This window comes from Argiope bruennichi, chromosome 8 (assembly GCF_947563725.1).
Source record: "Argiope bruennichi chromosome 8, qqArgBrue1.1, whole genome shotgun sequence".
NCBI classification, from domain to species: Eukaryota; Metazoa; Arthropoda; class Arachnida; order Araneae; family Araneidae; genus Argiope; species Argiope bruennichi.
Window position 1 is genome coordinate 118,562,529 of NC_079158.1, and position 22,457 is coordinate 118,584,985.

Here is a 22,457-nt window from a genome sequence, read left to right on the forward strand (position 1 = left end):
TTTGAATAATTTGTCTTAATTTTGATTATAACTTGATGGTTTTCATATGAAGATTGAGGGCTTCCCAATGAATTGTCCTTATATTTAGATGGTTTTAAAGAAGAAAATGATAAATAATTGCAAGACTTCACTTTTGTTACTCAAAATGCAATGTTTTATCTTCTAAAAGCGATTCTTAACGCTTTTACAAATAATCTGAAATAATATATTTCATTCGTGATTTTCAAACTTTAATCCAACTGCAATGAACTTTTGACATTGGAATTTGTTCAACAAAATGTTCATGTTCAAGAAATTTTTTTTGAACAAAATAGTCCAATGAATATGCAGTTAAGAAGATCCAAAATATCCAAAAACTTTTCATTTCAAATTCTTTTGGGAATAAATCATAACTTTAAAACTATAAATAAACTTTTAATGAATTACGAGTCTAAATATATGTCCGCAAATTCGAATATAAAATTTCAAATTATGTTTTGTAACTTTCAGATTTTATCTTTTTAAGAAATTCATAAGATATTTTTATCACATTCAATAATCAAACAAAATTTTCAAAAATTCAAATTATTCTCTCTCTCAAAAAAAAAAAAAAAAAAAAAAAGATAAAACGGAATGCGCCTCCTTTTCTTCCAAATTTGTTATGATAAATTTTAAATGCCGTTTACAAAATTTTCAAATTATCCGAAAAAAGGAAGCAAAATGAAACTGCAAGAACGTTAAGGCTTCTAATCTTGTTTATTAGAATCGAAGTAAATGTGGTTAGTTTCCCCATAATTTCCCCATTTACCTTCCCACAGATTACCTCAACTAGATCCGCCCCTTTCCCAGCAGTTTCATCACAATCGAGTTTAACTCGCCCAAAGACAAAACATCAACATTTGGCTGAAAAACCAAACGCATCGCCATGAGTTGGCGAATAAATAAAATTTAGGAATGAGAAGAGGGGAAAAAAACAAAAAAACAAAAATATCTTCTAATTCTATTTAGAACAATTTCGAAAAAAAAAAAAAAAATTAAAAATAGCAAAACACTTTTTCCGTCCGAAGGAGAGGAGACAAGCCATGTAAGAACGAGTCAGTAAATAAATAATGAAAAACAGGAAAGTGAATCTGAGCGTTCTGCTCTGCAATTTTCACGAGACCGCCACAAACAGAGGTTCTGCTTCTTCGTCCGACCGAATAAAAACGAGTAAGCTACCGACAAAATGGTGGAAAGCGGTTCTCTAGAACATCAACCATAGAAATAAAAAAAAAATAAATAAATAAATAAATAAATAAATAAAAAAAAAAAAAACGAAAAATAAAACTTTCATAACGATAATTCGGCTGAATCGTTTACACGCCATACTACGCAGTATCATGCATCGGTGACACTGCATGAGTTCTTTGGCGACTTTTTTTCTTTAATCTCTTCCTTTTTAGCATTTATTTTATTTTATTTTATTTATTAACGACTAACTTTAATGTCATTTCGTTGGAATCGAAATTAAGGGCATCTCTTTCTTTTCTTACTTACTTATTTATTTTAATGCGATTCATTTATAAAAAAAAGGAAGTAACAGATGATGGGGTGTTCCAAGGTCATCACTTTCCGCTTTTTCCTTAAACATAATACATGCACCGTTTAAAATTTTACGCCCCCACTTTATGCATGACTTCATTCCAACAGGTGACACTCACCTTTAAGAAAAGCGTAGAAAAACATTTGTGATAGCTCCTATGACGATAAAAAGTAAGTACAGATGATTCAAAGCAAAACATCACAAAAGACACACATTTTTACTCCGAAATGGGTTCCGTGTTTTATACATCATGTTATCTAACATTACTTGATAATAACAGAACTTTTTTTTTTCGTAAGTATAGTCAGTTTCTATTGTATCGAGCTTGTTTATCTATTAATGTAACTTGAATTTATTAAATCGAGTTACTATCGGTAAATCATTTTGATATAACAAATCAAAATAGCCTTAAATATTAATTTTCCCACAAAATCTGCTGAGCCAAAAAGATAAATGAAGCACATTTTTAACAGGAAATTCAACTAATTTGTTATGCATTTTATTTATTACCTAACCTTGAAGATGACTAAATACAGCTATACCTATATCACCTTGATGGCATCAAAATTTGTTATTTTCATGCAGATGCAGTCAATTTCCGTTATAATGAACTTTTCCATCAATGCAATTTGACATGCATTTGTCGACTTAGTTTAATTTCCGCTATAGATTGAAAGAAAAAAAAATTCCTCCCGGCAAGCTGGAAGGCAAAGGTAGATTCATTTACATCTAAGTTATTATCTGTCAACATAAATTATTGATGTTAGAAAGTCAAAATGAGCGCTTGAAAATTACTTTAAAACCCCTAACTTCTAAGATATTGCAGTTATCATAAAATTATAAATACAAAAGTTGTTTGTCCTAATGATGCTTAATTTGGATAATTGGATTTATTTTTATATCTTCAATATTAAGAAAGTTATAACAAAATGAAAATTTTACTCCCCTCCACCATTTCCACTCCTTTGAGCTAGATGGGCCCTTTACGAACTCGTCCAAGATTTTTCCATTTCTAACAACATATTCCAAGCCAGTTAAAATCCAAACCAAATTACTCTAGATTCACAAGATAACACGGGCAAAGTGGTATAAGCATATTATATATATGGTAAAGAACTGAAGAAATTTCCATGGAATCTTGTCAGGAGAACTATTTCCATAGGTAGTCTTCCTATAGGAATCTACCTAAAAGAAGCATTTTTCTTTTAATTTAATCCTTAATTGAAAGAATGGAAGTAACATTTTGACTGAGATGACAATCTGCAAGTTTTTTTTTATCTCCCTCCCAGAAATTTATTTGTATTATATTTCCATATTTCTTTAAATATAGAACTAATATCGTGGTCAAAAATGGCAAGGAAAATAAAGTTTCTATTGCAGAACTCGTAACTGGTTGTCAACGTCCTAAAGATAGTGAATATTTAGACCAAAGACGCTTAGGTTATTTTCATTTATGATAAACTTCACTTCCAATAAGTTTCGTCTTTGTAAAGACACTTTTGTAAAAGGAATTAATTTTAAATACTAAAAAATTCAGTTGTATACGTTTATTTAAAAATGTTTAAATAGATATTTTAAATTATAATGGCTTTCTTAATTATATTTGCTTATTTATATTGAAAAAGTTAATAGAAGAGCTTAGTCGGCGATTACGGAGCCCCAACTTTGATGTAGAGCTTGCATCTATAATTTAAGAAGCCATCTTTGAGAAATATTTGCTAAATTGTTTTCAGTTTATTAAATGGAAAAGATTTATATACCTTTTCGTTAAACTGAGGCTTTATTTCTTTATGTTGATGATTTGTTTTAATAATTTTTGAATGAAAAAAAAATACTGATTTATTCAATTATTTTCGATATTTCCGGAATTCTGCTTTCTTAATATTTGCAATTTTAATTTCAGCTAGAATTTAAAAAAAATTATATCATCGAATATTTGTTGAATTTATATATAAATAGAATTTACAATAAAAACCATAGACAGTTAGTTTGATATTGTGAATTTATGAGGAGTTTCTTTTCTTTAATATCCACTACTTAAAAATTATTATTCACTTAATTACATTTCCAAGTTGTATGATAAAAATTAAGGTATGTTACTAGATTATTTTAAGATTACTAAAGAAGTCTTAAAATATTTAATAAAAAATGTACTGCCGAATTATTGCACCAATAGAAAAACACCCTACATTTCCCAAATAAAATCAGAATTCAAGATAGTGTTACTCAAGGAATTACGAACATTGTATGATTAAAATTCAATAGCGATTCATTTTGAGATACAATTATTTTTATAAAATATTACAGAAAAAATGTTGGCTTGTTTTCAAAATTAATTATTGAATGCTATACATTCAGATGCTTCACTTTCTTTTTCAAAATTATTACAATTAATGTAACCCTGAAAAACAATTTATTGAATTGTTTTAAGTTTACATTGCAGTTTTCTTTAATTTCTAATAATTCGCAATAGCTAACCCAAGATTCCTTAAATAGAAACTGATAGACAGTGCAGGCATGAAATCTACGAAAAGGTCTTAAAAATTGTTAAGATTTAAAACTTTCAGCAAAAACTTTTGAACCAGATCTAGCAGAATATGAATTTCAGTGGTTCTTAATTTTTCTTTATAATTGTAGAATATGATTTATTAATGAAGATATTTATGTCTGTTTAACAAATCGATGTGAATAGTTATAAACCGTAAAAAAAAATGAATAAATAAATAAACTACGGAGTTTGAAGGTATCTGATTATTAAAAAAAAAGTATCGTATTATTTATAAAATATCCATTCAATTTAATCGTAATCAATTATTTCGAAATCAAGCTAAATGCCTCTTTAGAGAGTTTATTAGCTGCTTTGTGGAACAACCGCGTAAACTTTTGACAAACGCGACTCTAATACAGTTTTGCACCAACGCCCAAATTGATTTTCTAACGCCCTCGAAACTATTTTAACAGCAAAACAACAAAGAGGTTAACAAGGCGTTTCAGGACACAGCCAAATCTTATTTCTTCGGCGAGAAAAATCAAAAACATTTGACACTTGGCATACACAACAAAGAGCAATTCTACATGAAAAGCGCCAATTCCATTTTACAATCACACGAGCAGGATTACACAATTCCGCCACCAACCGAACAGTTCAAAAGCATAAGCTTAACAATACCATCAATTAAATTAACGCTATTCGGCATTCAAGAATGAAATGATCATTAACACCGCCAGAAGAAATCCTGCAACATATTCGATTTTCTAAACGTCACGTTCGAAATGGAACAATGAAAGCCCACGGCGGTTTAGTGTTGCCATTACCCCGGTATGAATATCAACTGTCATTTAAACAGATCACGTTTTCGGCTTCCATTTATTAAGGATAGATAGTATTTATTTATTTTTATTATTATTTTTTTTTCAGTTTTTCTTGCCGAGTCGGGCTGTTTGGACGTGGGATCGAGGGTAATTTCTGCAGGTGTGAAAATACCAGCCTCTAACTGATTGTCAGTTTGGGAACTCTTGCCTGACTGCTACCGGAGTGGTGGCAGCGTGTTATTTAGTGGGTGGGGGCGGCAGATTTATCTGGGGAAGAGTAGCTTAATGATCTGGTTTTGTCTTGCCGAAAAAACTAGCGGAATAAGACGACCAAAGACATTAAATAAAAAACTAAATTAGTTTTTTTTTTTTTTTTTTTTTTTTATTTACTTAAGAGAGGATGGGAATATGCTAGCGACTCCGATTTAAATGAAAATGGGAGCCTTTTTGGTCGGTTAAGTTCGACTTCATCAATCATCCAGACTTCCTTAGGTCTTCATATTTTTCACTGTTTACATTCTTTTTTTGAAAGAAAATATTTAACTAAAGCGTTTATATAAAAATAGAGTAGACCTTAAATCTTCATAGAAAAAAAAGTAAGCATGTAAGAAAGAAAAGCTTTTGTGTTATTCTTTTTTCAAGAATATAAAGTAAAAGAAGTATGAGAAACTGCAATGAAAATAGGAATCTTTTGGCAGGTTAATTAGATTCATCAATCACTGTTCTCAACGATTCAACGCTACTTATGTTTTCTAAGTATTGTTCGCAAAGATGGTATGGATAATAGTTATTGGATGAACAAGATCTATAAAAGCGGTAGATAGCCTTAAAAACAACGAAAAACTACGATAGGAAAAAAAAAATTATCTGTCTTGTAATTATTCTTAAAGTTTTGTTATTACCCATATTTGGCCATTACATAATCTAAAGACAATAATTGCATTAAGGAAAATGAAAGCTCAACCTCACAATTAATTTAATTTCTGTGATATAACATACAAATTACATAAGCTTCGCTAGAAGGAAAACAATTCCCTAACTCTTCAGTTTATCTCGCGATTTTCACGGGTTGGCAATCAGTTTTCTAGTGAAATAGCAATCAGTCCATTTTCCATTGCATCCCTCATTTCCCGCAGTTTAATGTATTTATTTTTAAGATTACAGATTTTTATTATATCATATAATTGTATCTAAATACTGATTTTAAAAAATTGCACATTCAGAGGGTTAATGGGAGGGAACTTAACTTCCAATATGTTTATTGAATAAACTCGTCCTGATCTACAAATTAGTATAATGTTGATGTAATACGAATCTCTGAGCAATTCCAAGCCTTCTTAATCAGTTAAATGTGGAATTTATTTTTTAAAGTCCCATCCAGCCGCCCATTTTAAAGTTCAGGTAATGAGGCGTATGCAAGTAAAATACAATATAAGTGGTTGCACAGTGATTGCAAACATTTATTAAAAAAAAGCATAAGATTCCATTTTTATAAGATAAAAAATTATACATCGACCGCGCTAAAATGAAATTTTGGATTGATGTGTTTATACATTGAGCAAACTTAACTGCTCAAAAGCCTCCAAGTCCGGAATTTTTTAATCGCTGATCAGATGCAACCCTTTGTAGATAGAACTAAATACATTTAAAACGAAACAGTTATTAATTTGCGTCGCTATAACAGTACAATCAACTCTCTAATAGTCAGAGGAAAAACCGATGCCTTATATAAGAAAGAGATTTAACATTAGATACATGCAAATCACGAGATACGCTCCTGGAAGATAAAAAGGGTTCTTTCCAAATTTTAATTTAGTGTTTTAAATATTTTTTCAATGCGTTTATCTAAATCCCAAAATAAATTGAACTATCTTCTCAAACAATTTTTGTTTCAAATAATTATGGAATAATTCGTTTTTGTGTAATGAAAAATCACTTAAGTTTGACATTTTACATATTTCTGGGATTTATATAAATGTTTAAGCTTTCTGATAAATTTTTTCATCATAACAGATCTACAGGAAGGATTTTGAATGTTTTCGATTCCATGACTGTTCTTAAATTCATAAAATAAAAGGATTTCAATTATCAATAATTTGTCCTCTTTTGACTGGATTTACTCATTTACTCGGTTACTCACGGGAATTTTGTTACTTCATGATCATTTTGAATAATTTAGATAATTTTTGTTTTTAATCATCAATAATTTATTAAGAAAAAAAGTAAACCGGTTTGAATCATTTTTAAATTCTTTAAACTAGCCTTCCACATTAAAATTAAGAGAACCAAACTGACTTAATGTATTTTTTAAATATTAAGAATGCTTCATGAAATGTAACAAACACATTTCATCTCGACAGCTTTAAGACATGAATGTTAGTTTTTTATCTCTAAAATGCATTCGGCTAGCTTTCTGAAATTCTTGCAACTTTTAGTATATTTTAAAAATTAAAATGCGAGTTCTGTTCATTGATTTAAGATGAAGCAAATTAATCTATTGCGTATATATCACCAATAAAATTTTTCAATCACCAATTTCTGTCACTTGTTCTACTTATAATTTATTAAAATTTTATGCTTTCTGCAGATTCAAATGGCAGTTGTTGGAAATATTAATCCGAATACAACTTAGGATCTGAGAAAGATCAGAATTATCTCTTAAATTATGACTCATATACTTATGAATTATGACTCATATAAATTATAAATTATGACTCATGTACTCAAATTTATTTATAGCTTATGAAGTATGATAGAATAAGAAATGTTCCTTAAATTACTAAGATGAGATATGCTTAAGCTTAAGAAAATATTAAATTCGATGGATATAAAAAAATTATAAAATCTGTATTATATTTGAATTTATCTGGATATTACAGGAAATTGGGATAATAACGGGAATTGCAAAGAATCTCTTAATAATGTTCTTTATACGCAGCTCATAAATTATTCTCGAACTGAGACAAAATGTATTTATAAATTTATATGTACACTTTGCTTATTTTAAAGTGAAAGAACTAATAGGGCCTCTTTAAGATATTCTTAAACACTAAAATTCGATGCATATGTTTTTCTAAAAAAATTACAAAACTATATTACATTAAAATTCGTTTGAAAATTACAGGAAATTCGACTAATAAATGGAATTGCAAAGATTTGCCAGAATGTCTTAATAATGCTAAACGTAGCTTAGAAATTTTGAAATATTTCCGAAGTGCGACAAAATCTATTTATAAATTTACATATATGTATTCGCGTATTTTTATCTTAAAACACTAACAGCGTCTCTTTAGCGTTTTAGCTAAATATAATATTTTTGTTCTTTAATTACTCTGCTGTTAAAATAATAGCAAATTTAATTTATTAATGAGATTTAATATATTTATAAAGTATTTCGAATTCTTCCATTTGAAATGAGGAATTAGTGCATTTTAATAACAGTCGGAACTATTCTTATGCTTGCAAATGAAAAGGAAGAAAAGATTAAAATACTAATCTTTCGTTTTCCTCAAATTGTTATTTTTTTTTTATCTGATCTTGCAAAGAGTTTATTTTATTCATCGTATTTAAAATAAGATCTGGGAGGAAACTGATGTGCTGTATGTGTGTGTGTGTTTTTCCCTGTATGTTTTTCAGTTGTTTTTCAATGCAAATCGCTTATACTTCTTTAAAAAGAAACTACACCCTTTGAAGTTTTTTTTACATCTAGTTCTTTCTGATTCCTGTAACTATGTAATGAAATCGACATTTTGTATTTCTTTTCCAAACTTTTCTTACTTTAATTAAATCATTTTTATTTTTAATAACAGTATCAGCTCCATCTGAATGTTAGACTCAAGCGTCTCCGAGATAAAGCAGCAACAGCTATTCCAATACTGACCAATGAAATGAATGCCACGAGTGCTCAGATTTTTATTTTCAGGGTCTCGCGCATAGGAATTGCATTCTTCATAGTATAGTAAAGAAAACTCGCTGCAATGAAATGGCAAAAAATAGTTACAAAATACCGATTTTTGGCGTGAATCTAATGTGCGATTTCTTTCTTTTTTGGGTATTAATCACTGGCATGCAGTTAATACATAAGAGCCAGTCAAATATATATTTTTGACGTCTTTTTTCAGATCGATTGAAATAAAATTTAACATAAAACTACAGCTATAGGCACAAGATCACATACCAAATTTCACTTATTTAAGTCATTGCGTTTTTGAATAATCACGTTTAAATGCATATTGAAGTACAGATCAACCCTTTTGATAGATTTGATTGAATAAGGATGTATACTTTAAAGAATGAACCAAATTTCCTTTATCCGAGTTATTTATTACATTGTTGAATAATCGGGTTTACATGCATGCAAAATTGCAAACCAACAGACGATTAACCCCTCGACAAATTTTATTCCAAATTGAATGTGGATTTCAATATTTCATTACAAACCACTTCACCAAATTTTATCGATCTATCTCTTCTATCTTTTCGTGTTTTTTAGTTATCGTATTCATTTGTAATAGGACAACAGGACAGACAGGTTTCTTCTAAAAGGATTTCGTTGAAAATTTGATAAACATTTACCAATTTAGTGTAAAGACCGTATATAGAAACCAAATTTTCTTTATCTACATCACAGTGTTTTTGTGTTAACGTGCTCACAGACAGACAGACAGAGTGACATGATTCCTAAAATGTATTTTTTGGTTTCTGGGAAGTCTAAAATGTGGAGATTCTCCAAAATCTCGTGTTCGAATGCTCTGACGATTGCAGAACTTTCTGTAAGTATATGTATACGAAAAAATAAAAGGAGCTCTTAGCAAGTGGGAAGAGAATGATCCATTTCTGATTCCAAAGTTCCAATTAAAACAGATACAACACATTTAGCCGAATATTTTTTTCAATGAATGCATCATTGATTGTAAAATTTTTATTGCCTAAAATTAGCCTAATTTTCTGTCATTATATCAACTTAAAAAAATTAAGGTTAAAAATTAAATGGTTTTTTTTACCACTATTTTGTTATTATAGAATTCCATGTAGCTTTCTATTTTTCCATATATAGGACAAATTTTATAAATTAATTTCACAATTTTTATTACAATAAATAAATAATTAATTATTTATTGTAATAAAACTTCTCATTGCCCTCATAGTTAGATGGCGCATCCTTGTTTGGGATATTTATTGTTATTATAATATCTAAAATAATATAAAAGGCCTTTAAGATATTGAGGCTTTACCAAGTGATTTTTGCCTTTAAAACGACATATTACTCTCGTTTAATTTCGGATTCAAACACTAAAAACTCAATGATTCGATGCAAGAATCAGACACGTCATTATAGCGCAAGCGTCTTGCGTCGGACAAGTAAGACATCTTGAATCGATTTTCAATACAATTTCACTTCTTTCTTTATTATATACCTACGAAAATATATTATTATTCTTCATTTAACAGACATTAAATTATATCATACTACATTTGCCTAATTAAAAATAACCAATATAACATGGTTAATAGAGCAATCATTTCAAAACTGTTTGATTAATATACTTTCAAAGTGTCGCAGAAGTTTGTGCTATAAATGTATATCAAATTATTTCGAATGTGCTAAACGAAAAATGTTAACTGGCAGATTTTTTTTTTTTTTCGTACATTCAGTAATAAAGAAATAGTGGCTCAAATTTGATCATAAATGATAGAAAGATTTAACTTTCCAATGATTCGACCTTTTTGAAAAATCAATATTTTTTTATTTTTTTTTGTCAGACATAATAATGTTTCGTTCGTATGAATTGCGTCAATCATAATGTTGACGCATTTGATGACGGAATGGCACTTTTTAAAAATTCAGATTCTTTTCCTTTTTCGCTAAATTCTGGAATTATAAAACATGATAATTTTTAAGTATACAAATCAGAGAAGGTCATTTTTATTTTAAAAAAGAAAGAGAAAATGACAGTTTTTTTTTTTTTTTTTTTTGAAGCGTTATATATCTATATGCTGTATCAAAGCAATATTCAATGGATTGTCATTGAATGAGAGAGAAAAACAAATGATGTTATGCGAAACGAGCGTTATCGAAAAGATGTACGCACGTTCAAACATCCCGTAATTTGTAATTGCGCCTACCATTAATGAGATGTTACTTTAAACTATCAACCTTATTATTTATATATAAACAACAAGTAAATTTATACATTTCTTTTCTAAACCAAAAATAATCTAAGGAAATGTTAAATCTCGCTTAACATGAGATTGATTTTTATACTTTCTGAGAACTATACACAGTTTTTTCATCGCTTTAAAGAAATTCATGTTATACAAAAATCTAATATAATGGATTATTATCTATCTTAAACATCATTTCCTTATTTAAAAAATTTGATGTTTGAAAAATAAAAATTTGGAATAATTTCAAAAATTATTGGCAATACCCGTATGCGGAAAACTATTTATTATAATTGAATTAATTTTTAAAAAAATTTCTTGGCTGCTTTATGTTTCCAAGAATGATTTTTTTGTTCATTGGTTAGTTAATAGAATTCTGAGGCAAAGTTCATGTGGTTAAAACTAGGTTATTAAAAAATAAATCAAAAGAATAGATTGTTAAGAGAAGGATTGCAAAGTGTGGACTGCTAATATTCTACTTAAAATAAAACTCGAAAGGAATTCTGTATGGAACTAAAAAAAGAAATTTACAAACTATATTGGGATCTAAACTAATTAAAACTAAATTTAACTAAGATCACAATTTTTCAGTAATTAAGTGAGATTTTTTTTTTTCACGTGAACTCGAAAAGGGGGAAATAATTTATCATAAGAAGGCTTAGGCCTAAAATAAAATGAAATTTGCAACCAATGGTAAATGCCACTGAACCCCCAAGTTTAACTTATAGAGCATTATTCGAAGTCTAACTAATCATGGATAAGCCCTTCATCTTTTTAAATGAAAATTAATTACAAATATTTAAAATATTGATAAACGTCAAATAGTGTCCATGTTATTTACATTTTAATTAGCTGAATTAACATTTATGCTTTCTAATTATTGAAATCTTGTCTTTTTGCTTACACGCTTTATCATTCATCATTTTGTTTAGATTTTATGATGATGCATTTATATATATATATATATATATATATATATATATATATATATATATATATATAAGAGAATATTAAAAAATTATATAAATTAGAAAATAACAGTAAAATATGTTTGTCACAAAATTTGAAAATAATCGAAATATCGAAGTTCCTTCAAATTTTGGAAAGTTGTATTCAATTAAAATCAATTGCTAAATTTCAAATCGCCGTCCAAAATTTAATTGCCCTCTTTCCCTAACATGAATTAGAAGGCACTTTTCTAGAATATTTTAGATTAACTAAAAATAAGTTGTATGGCGCAAAATCGCCAAGACAAAAAAAAAGGAATGGAAAAGTTGTGTCTATATTTTAGTTAAAGCTTTAATAAGGCCTTTGTAAAGCTTTAATTAGACTTTCTGAATTCAATTGGCCAATTGAGTGTAAGCCAAACTTACAAACTAGTATGCGCATCATTTTGGAAAGAACTCTTCTAGAAAATGAATAAAAGAAATTATTTTAGAAAATAAATGTAAGGAACTCTTCTAGAAAATCATGAATAAATCAAAAATCGATAATATGGCGCAAAAGCTAATTTTGGCGATGCCGTGCCAACGTTAAGCAAAGGATTTAAAAAGTTGTAACTAGAATTTTATTTTACCCGAAAGTCTCGCAGTAAAAATTCAAATTTCTTCGCTTCCAATTGACAAATCATCATGGAATCCAAAAATCTGGTTAGTATGCAGACCCTTTCAATTTTGATAAATATGTTCTCTATATAATATCATTTACAAATCAATAACAAAGCTCATAGAAAACCTTAACCCTTTGTTGTCCAATATCGAGTCTGATTCGTCATTTTGAAGTATTCGTCGTTTTTACATTTCTTGTTAGATAATGATTATTATATAAGGCATTTAATAGCAAAAACTCTTACCTTAATTTTCAGAAATTATAATAAACATACAACTATATTTTTATTTCTTTGTAGTTCTCTAAACACTAAAGGTAAAATTAGACATCTTATTACTTTTTGGCCTACAAAATGTTAAAATCAACTCCTGTTTTATGGTATTCATATATAAGTCTGGCGAAATAATATCAAAGTAGAAAACTTGAACATTTCAAATTCATCAATAAAAATATTATAAATCCCCCCCCCAAAAAATCCGAAATAATAACTAAATATAACAGAATTAAAAATTTTAAATGAATAGAGAGAACGGGTTGAACAAATTACATCAGGATACTGTTTTATGAAATTTTATAAAACTCAAGATTATTAGAAATCCATAATTATATTTTTAAAGTACCGTCTGAAATGTTAAAAAAATCTACTTGCATGTCTCATTGCAGTTACATCAGTCATGTCAAAACACAGCTTTACGCTTTGCTTTCAATTAATCTATAATTATACAGTGCGTTCGAGAGAAAAATCAATGGATGAGTATCTCAGTGGATCATTACAATAAATTGGAGAATGATGAGAGAAAACAATTTCAAGGACAGGAAAGTAAATATCCTGGTTTCGCACCGACTCAAAGGCATTTACTTTAAATACAGGAAACCATTTTTAACGGATCCACAAACAGACCAAGTTATGTCACGAAAGAGTGTTCCAGCTTAATAGTTTTTTTGGAGGAGAGATTTGTTGCAGTCATTCAAGTTGAAATATTTACATGTAGTTTAGAAAGAAGAAAGCATCCAAAAGTGGTTCAGACTTTAATGAATTTTTTACAAATTATAGAATTCGAAAAATGTAATAAAATCTGCATTTGTTGCAGATTGTGATATGTATTTATAAAATATATATAAATAAAAAAATTCTAATAAAACAATGAAATGGGTTAAAATATTATATTGCTATTGAAGAACTATCATTATTTATCTAGCATTCTAATATATATCACAATTTTCTGGGAATCAATATTTTATTGCACTTAAATTTCAATGAAGTTTTTAAAACTTTGTGAAAGATATTGTTAACGAAAAATATTAACTTAGAACAAGTAACAACTTAGCAAACAGACAACTAATTACAGAAATTCAATGAGTTAAAACAATTCTCGCAATAAACTTTGATTTTATCGAATGTTTTTATAGTCTTAATCATATAACTCCAACCCCTCTTTTGGGGATTTAATTTAATATCAAAAAACATAGATGCAACTTGAAAAATGTTAACAGATCCATAACTTTAACTACGTAATTGAACATATAGTATGAAATTAAATAGACATTATATTTGTTATAAAGAATATGTATATAAGTATTTTAACAATCCTATGAATTTTTATATGGATCTTAACAATAACAAACTCTCAAAAAGTTAAATCCATATAAGAATCCTATAAATTCTTATATGGATTTAAACAATAACAAATTCCCAAAAGATAAGGTTGCATGCATTTTATTCATATAATAAATAAAAATGAAATAGTTGAATGTTTAAAGGATTATTGCATTAAAGGATTTATTACATCTGATTGAATTATCACTTCATTTATTGCATTTATTTATTTTTGGAGATATGGATATTTTTCATTGTTTACATTTCCTATGATGTACCTTTAAGCAGTGAAGGTCAAAGGATGTACTGGAGGGGGGGGAGGGAATAGATATCTCTAGCAATGATTTTTGGTGAACCGTGGAAACAAAATATTTGTTTTTATTTCGGCCCCTATGGCTATTAGGCGAATAAGATAGAATGCCTGGATTAAACTTTAATTCATTTTCTCAGATATTTCAAAACTTATCCAAATCCTGCACAGGAAACTGACTTTTGAATTTTCATAACACCTATGAGAAATAGTGGTACATTTTTGAAAAATAGTATGGAAACACTCACCATTTCCAGCATCCCTGGACAGTTCCTCATCTGAAGAATGACCACCATCGTCATCATCCTCCATGTGTGGTGAAAAATGTCCACTGCCATTCGGCCTCCGGTGGTCAAGCGGCATAAAGTACGATGGGGCTTGCATGGGATGATGCAGGGCTCCCAAGGGCGGGCAGCCCATCGGAGGACTGGATCCGAGGGGTGGACTGAACCCCCTTTGACTTGGCGTCTTCTGGTTGGCAGCAGCGGCATTACTGCTGAGAATGTCCTTTATCAGAAACGAGGAATGTGTTGAGGAGTTTGGGGATGCCAGTCCAGGTACCGGCACCTGTGACTGAGACTTGCCGCCGGTTTTGTCCTCCGACGCGGCGTTGTCCTCGCTGCTCGCGTGACGGTCCGGAGGCATCGGTTTTTGTTGGAGATCCACAGTCATGGCCCGCTGGCCGCTGTAGTATCGCGATCCCGAAATGATCGAGGATTAGAATTTTCAGGAGAAGAAACCGGAAAAATCGATCCACCCTTTCACCTGTTCCGAAGCGGATGGCTCAACTTTTTTATTCAGCAACAGCAGCGCCCGGCAACCGTCCGATATCAACCGCATCCAAAACTAGAATTGGCGATGTTGGGATCAGTCTCGGACGGTTGAAACGAGGCAGGGCTTCGGCGAGAAACGCCTACCCAATCAGATGGAGACTAAGAGCTGACGTAACTGGAGTTGGTAACGTGAATCGGCCTATTAGAACGGAGGGAACGGATGCTTTTTCGGATCGGCCCATTGAAGGTGAAGAGATACGGAAGGAGGTGTTTTTTTATTGTTTGTTATGATATTATTTATCGCCTTTTTTTTCTTTTATTAGATTCATGAGTTTCCGATATTACAGTAGAGGAAATGAAGCGAATTCAGGTAAATACAATTCAATGACCATTTTCAATGTAGATTGCATGTTATTTTCTCGACAGAGGTGAGATTTTTTAAAAATACTTTTTTTTTATAGTTTTCTCAAAGATGATTGGATAAACGTTGTGAAATATGCAGTAGAAGTTAAAAACGTTTAAGTGAATTTTTATTAACGATAGATTAATGATTCAAAAACTTAAGAAAATGAAGAAAATAGTATAGAAGTTTTGTAAAATTCTATAATTAAGATCTACAAAAGGAGGGGGAGGGGTAGGAAAAAAATTTGTACACAAGTTAATAAGTCTCACGATAGTTTCTTTTTCTATCCTTTTACATTTCCTTAAAATAATTATAATAAACATACGCCCAGATACCATGTTTTGAATTTTAAAATTATGATGATTGTTTCTAAAATATTCATATAAAAATATACCGAAAATACCGATATTTGGTAAAAACTTAAACATTTTGTAAAATATTTTTGAAAAATATCAAATGTAAAATTTTGTGATTACAAAAAAGAAACAATACTAAACCTACGAATAGAATGAAAAAAAAAAAAAGGAGGGGGGACGAAAAAGAAAAGGAGGGGGGACGAAAAAAAAAGAATTTTATAATAAGGGGAAAAAATACCGAATAATATTTTAACGAAAGAATAATATTTTTAAAATAATATATTAAAATAACATTTTAAATTAATAATACAAAAAGTATCGAATAGGATAAAAAAGTCTAATAAAAACCAAAGTACTAAGTAATAGTATTAAAAAGAAATTTTAAAAATCTCTGCAAAAACTCGAATTTGATTCAAAAGTTTCGTATTTTATTCTGAATTATGTAGAACTAAAATAATTCTACCGGATAATTACACAGCTGCATAAATAAGCTGCGGCAAGTAATCACATTTTATAAAAAAATGCAAATTTTAAATAATTCTCATTATGATTGAAATACAAATTTTTTATTGAAACAAATTATTCAAATAATGTCTCATTAAGTGTGCAATGACTTCAATAATTTTCCCGTTGTTTTAATTAATGTATTAAAAATATTCTATTTTCGAAAAAAAAATTGAACGAACTTTAGTTCCTATCCTATTTTAAATAAATAATACAGGCTATTTTTTTGATAAATGTCCGCACTAACAATAGACATAAAAGTTTTTTTTAAACTATTTATAGAATGTTATTGTATGGCTTATTAAAAAAAAAATTGTTTTATTTTCACAGAAATATTTTAAAACATTTTATATTTTAACCAAAATTAGAAATAAATATTAAGTTAATAGCCAAAGAATCGAAAAGAAAGATTAAATGAATCCGGCCCGAAGACTTTCTCAAGGGTCACCCTCAGGCAAGGATTCAAGTCATTTTTGTTACGTTATTTCTAAACATCATCAATGTATACTAATATTAGACTTAGAGTTATTTATTGCATTTTTATCACAAAAATCAATTTAAAAATTGGAAATTTTGGCAATAATTCATTATTGAAATTAATCTTTGTTATTACTAGTAGAAAAAATTTTAAGTCTAATTAGTGAAACAAAAATGTTCCGAATATGAGTCTAACGAATTAATTTCTTAGTCAAGAAAAAAAAAATGCAGCTGTTTCTAAGCATTTTTTTTATATATATAATACTATGCCTTTTGCATCTGAACTATCGATTAATACATTTCATCGCTCTTGAAGGCATTACGATTAATAAGCCATTACGATGATTATGATATTAAGACCGTTATCAATACGTTAACGGGTTTAATATTATAATATAGGCTGGATACACTCTGAAATTCTTGACATGTAAAAATGGAAATGTAATGGATTTGCAGCTACCAAATTTGCTACACAATTGCTTTTTAAATACTAAATACTCATTTTTAAAAATGTATTTACATTTTAAACTACTTTAATCTAAATATTCGCTTTTTCTCTTAATAACATTGCCAAATTATTACAAAAATTAATTCTTACACCATTTTAATTTTTTAAAAATAAATGGCTAATTGACTTTTATTGATTATACAATTTTATTTTCGTAATTTTTTAACCAATATTTGTTAATTTAAAAATAATTTGAAGTATATTTTACAACGGTACTTTTCACTATTTACTTAAATGCGTTTGTATACACGCGCATTTTGTGACGATAATGAATTCCTTTTTTGTGTGTGCTTTTGTTATATTGTTATAATTATGAGTCAGTTTTTTTAAAATAATTACAATGGCAAATGGATTAAGCATGAAATGGTATTATTCTAGGATGTTTCGGATTCAAATCTTCCCTTTCTTCTCTTCCCTCCCTCCTCCTATTAAAATGAACTTGTTTTACGTAGTACGTCAGCAATGTAAAATTTACCTCATACATGTCATCTTAAACTATGAGTCTTAATTTAGTTTAAAATCAGGAAAATCTTTACTTCTCCGTATTCCTTCATTATTTTCAATACCTGTGGTCAGTGTTTATAAAATCGATTTTGATTAAAGAGTTTTATATAAAATTTATCGATAGATTGTTCAAGATTAAGTTTATTTTAACTAATGTTGTATTCTTTACTTCCGATTGTGAGAAAATTTAATCACAAAAACGAGGTCAAAAAGACTCCAAAAACAAAAAGGATACCTTGCCCAGAAAGATGAATAAAAGCCAATGAGAAAACATTTCCATATCACAGAGAGGGAAATACCTTATAAAAATTAACTAATTTTTAAAGGAATGTTTAAACTATAAATCGATAAAAATTATCTGAAAGAAGACAGTTTTTTTCTAAGAATTATTTCATGTTCCTAAATATTTGTTTGAGGTTTAAAGATTTTTTTATTCAGTACTAGTTGGTACCCGGCGCGTTACTGCCTCAGAAGAAATAATTTTAGAAATATCGTTTGAAATTTGAAATAGCTATATTATTTAATTAGGAATGACAGAAAGAATGATATTTATTTTTTTGTCGACATTGAATACGCTCACTGAAATTGAATGATATATAAGGGAGAATTATAAATAATATTTATCCCATCTTTTTTTTTTTTTTTACTTTATTATTCAAGCATACTTTAGGGTAGACAATGTTTCTTGTTTTTCCGTCTTCAGCAAAACCAAATAAATTTCTTGGCTGTCCGATTCCTGAGCATCCAACATACAACTGAAAACATGGATTTTTTAAAGTTCAAATCAATGAGTTGGCAAAGTTTTATTGCATAAAATATAACCAAACAAAAATTAATTTTTATATATTAGATTGGTCGATATTAAAATAAAAATTCTGTGTCAAATGTTTCATTTCAAAAAATTGGTAGTCAATAATAGCAAAATTTCTGTAAGCACAAAATGGTAATGCAAAATTTTCAAAATTCCAATTTTTTCTTATGCAATATAAATAACTATGAGGAAAATATCTATTTTTGAACCAATCAATGTTTAATTTTGCTAGAAATGCCAAAAGGAAACCGAATCCTTTGAAGCTCAGGCACCTGTTTTTCAATTCATTATTGGTTGATATTAAAATAAAAATTATATAACACGTTTTTAATTTTTCAAAAAAAAAAAAATTGTCGATAAAATAGCAAAATTTCTGTAACGCACTAAACACAAAATTTTCAAAACCTCAGTTTCTTCTCACACAATATCAAGAGCCATGAGGTAAATTTGTGGATTTTTGAACGAATCAATGGTTCAATCTGGCAAGAAATGCCAAAAGGAAACCGAATCCTTTTAAATTCCGGCATCTGTTTTTCCCTTTTTGTTTGTAAAATAATAATGTTTCATAAATCCTATCTCCTTACAATGGAACTCCGAGTTTGTCTTTGATCGATAAGTCGAAAAGCTGTACACTTATGTTGTCTCTTGTAGAGAGAGACCTCTCGCTGAATTGACTAGTGTCTTGACTGAATCGACTAGTACAAATCTCTTGAACCTACCCGAGTACTTTGTCACTGTCACCGTCACCGAGTACAGTGTGTAGTCTGAAGGGTACAAAACTTTTTCCCTAACTCAATTGTTAAACGTTCCTACCACGAAATTCTGGGGTTGTCTCCAGAGGGAGCTATCATTAGCTTAAGACACTTTAATACTATTGTGATAAACCGAAGTGGGGTAAGTTCTGAAAAGGCGGATATCATTATTGGTCAAACCTGGTAGTTGCCAGTTTTCGTATTTAAAGGGTTGAATGGAAGAAAGAGGAAGGGGACAAGGTTCCCCGCCCCATCAATCAATGATACAATATCTTCACCTTTCACTCCCCCTTGAGAGGAGGAAAGGGTAAGGGATGAGCGAAGTTACTGAAGAAATTTCTACAAAACCATTTATATATGATTCTTTGTTAAAGACACGTGGCTACATGGGTGGTCGTGTTCACCATGTGAGAAAAGTGTAGTCCTAGTAGTGTAAACATTTGAGTACCCCCGGGAACTTTGAAAAGGAAGAAGAAAAAGTAGAAACTTCTTTTAGCATTCGTTATAAAATTCATATTACATAGTGTTATTTAAACACGAATCCATTGATTTAGAACTAACTTCAAAAGTAAAGATTACATATTTTCGTTTAATTCTATTTCATTTATGAGTCGATTTAAACGTTTTTAAGCTCTATCTCATAAGTTAAGGAACAATATTTTTATTAAACATTAATAAAAAAAAGTGTTTTATTTTCTACATCTTAGAAGTTATTATTTATTCCATGTCCATTTTATGTCCATTTATTTTCTGGATTATAATGTCATATTTTTAGTAATAATTCTTTATATGCTGTCTAAAGTTTGGTTGATAATTTTGGAGATTTGGTTAATTTTAGATTAATTAAAAATATAATCAAAACCTTGGAAAACCCTTTCTTAGTGAGTACCTGTTACCCAAAGAATAAATACTGTGATTTGGTAATTCTGTGATTAACACTCTGTCGCGTAGAGTATTTATAACGATTTTTTGCATCATATATAACAGCTATCTAACAGGTTTCAAGAACTCTCATATTAAAACAAACCATTTTGAGATAATTTAGCAATCAATGGTTTCAAATATAGCATTACTTTAGAACAAGCAACTGCTTGTCTTCAAACGTACTTAAGTAAGATGTCAAAATAAAATAATTATTTAAAAAAACATAATAAACATCAAAAGAAAAGAGATATCTCGATTTTTAAGATGTGATTACTTGGGAGGATGAATTTTTCTTCAAATTATCGATGAAACTACATCATATTCTACTTCTTAGTAGAAGGTAGAAAGTCAATTCTATCGTTTTATGTGCCCCCCCCCTCCCTTTACTTGCAAATATTAATAAAAACTTTGTACTTCTGCAAAATATAAATAAATTTGCCTATAATTATAGAATAAATTGCTATAATTATGGTGTAAAATAATATTAAAATAATGGGAAAATTTATTGCTTGCCGATATTTCAGTGCAGAAAATGGCGCCTTATTTATTGCAGTCAGTATGGAATGAAAATAATTCCCTTCGCCAAAATCGTCATAATTTTCGCCAAACATCAAGAAGACAATTTTAAATGGTTTTTAATTAATAAATACATTTGCTAAAATAGTGTATTTCTATTTAATACTAAATCAATCTGAAACATTTGCATTGATATGCTTTCTGGTTCTTTTTTAATACTTATATTGGTATTTATTTTTCTTTTCTTTTTTTCTGAAACAAGATCAATTTTATAAAATAATTCTTTTCTTATTTCTTACATATTTCGATAAATGTTACACTAAATACTGAAATAACTATATCAAATATTTTGATTATAAAAATCTTTGCTCTGCTTAATGCTGCTATAATATTCTCCAATCTGCTTAGCAGTAAAATGGTTTACATGTTTAATGACTAAAGTTTCTTTTTATGACTATCAAGTACAATGGTTAATTAATTAATTATTAAATCCAGATTCATTAATATATATTGGTAATATTTTTATTCTTCTATTAATGTAGAAATTTCATTCATAGCCATAATGTGATTAAATGTTGAAATGTATATCTAACGTTTTTGATAAATGTTTCTAGATTATTTCATTATTTTATTTGTTTAAGCATATTTTTTTATACATTCCATTGATGATAATAAAGAGTTATTCAAAATAATTGCCCAGATTATAAACGGTTATGATTATCTTTTTAACATTACTTGGAAGAAATATTTCACTGCAATGAAAAAACGGAGACAAAAAGTTTTGTTTACATATGTAATATTAGTACTATGTGTTTTCTTATTATACAGGCTTTTATACAAGCATCATAAGGCACACTTGATGTCATAATTACACAAGCATCTTAACACTCATCTCTTATTATACAAGCATCTTACATACACACTTGAAGAAGAAAGCTTTCATATATATATATAAAAGGTAATCGGTTAAGTCCTTTTAAACCGCTTGAATTCAGAAAGGTGTCTCGTATAGCCAGGGAAGTAACGTGTACTTTAAGTAAACAGATAACGCTGAGTTTATGAGACAGATTACAGCGCCCCAACAGCAAAATAAAGAAGCTACAAAAGAAAAAGAGATCGGTTATAAAATCCAATTAGAAAATATTTATGCTATACCATAATAAAAATATATTCCATTAATAGAATATTACATATAATTAATAGAATTATGTATAATTCTATTAATAGAATTATATGAAAAATTCGCTTAGATATTTGCGATTAAAATTATAAACTTTCCATGACTTTAAAAAGGGTTCGTCTTGAACTACAAAAATGCATTCTCTGCTATTATTACATAGTTCTTTCAAGTTAAGTGATGGAAAAATAAAAATTAA

General features: G+C 28.8%; 1 protein-coding gene across 1 annotated transcript in view; it reads right to left on the minus strand.

The window, feature by feature from the left end:
- LOC129981429 (homeobox protein B-H1-like) overlaps nt 1-15,374 on the minus strand; it is a 47,422-nt gene extending 32,048 nt beyond the window's left edge. Inside the window, exon 1 of the mRNA XM_056092269.1 lies at nt 14,802-15,374. Within this exon, the coding sequence (XP_055948244.1) occupies nt 14,802-15,225 (424 nt within the window). The 5' untranslated portion in view covers nt 15,226-15,374. The remainder of the gene's footprint in view (nt 1-14,801) is intronic.
- Between the last annotated feature and the right edge of the window lie 7,083 nt (nt 15,375-22,457).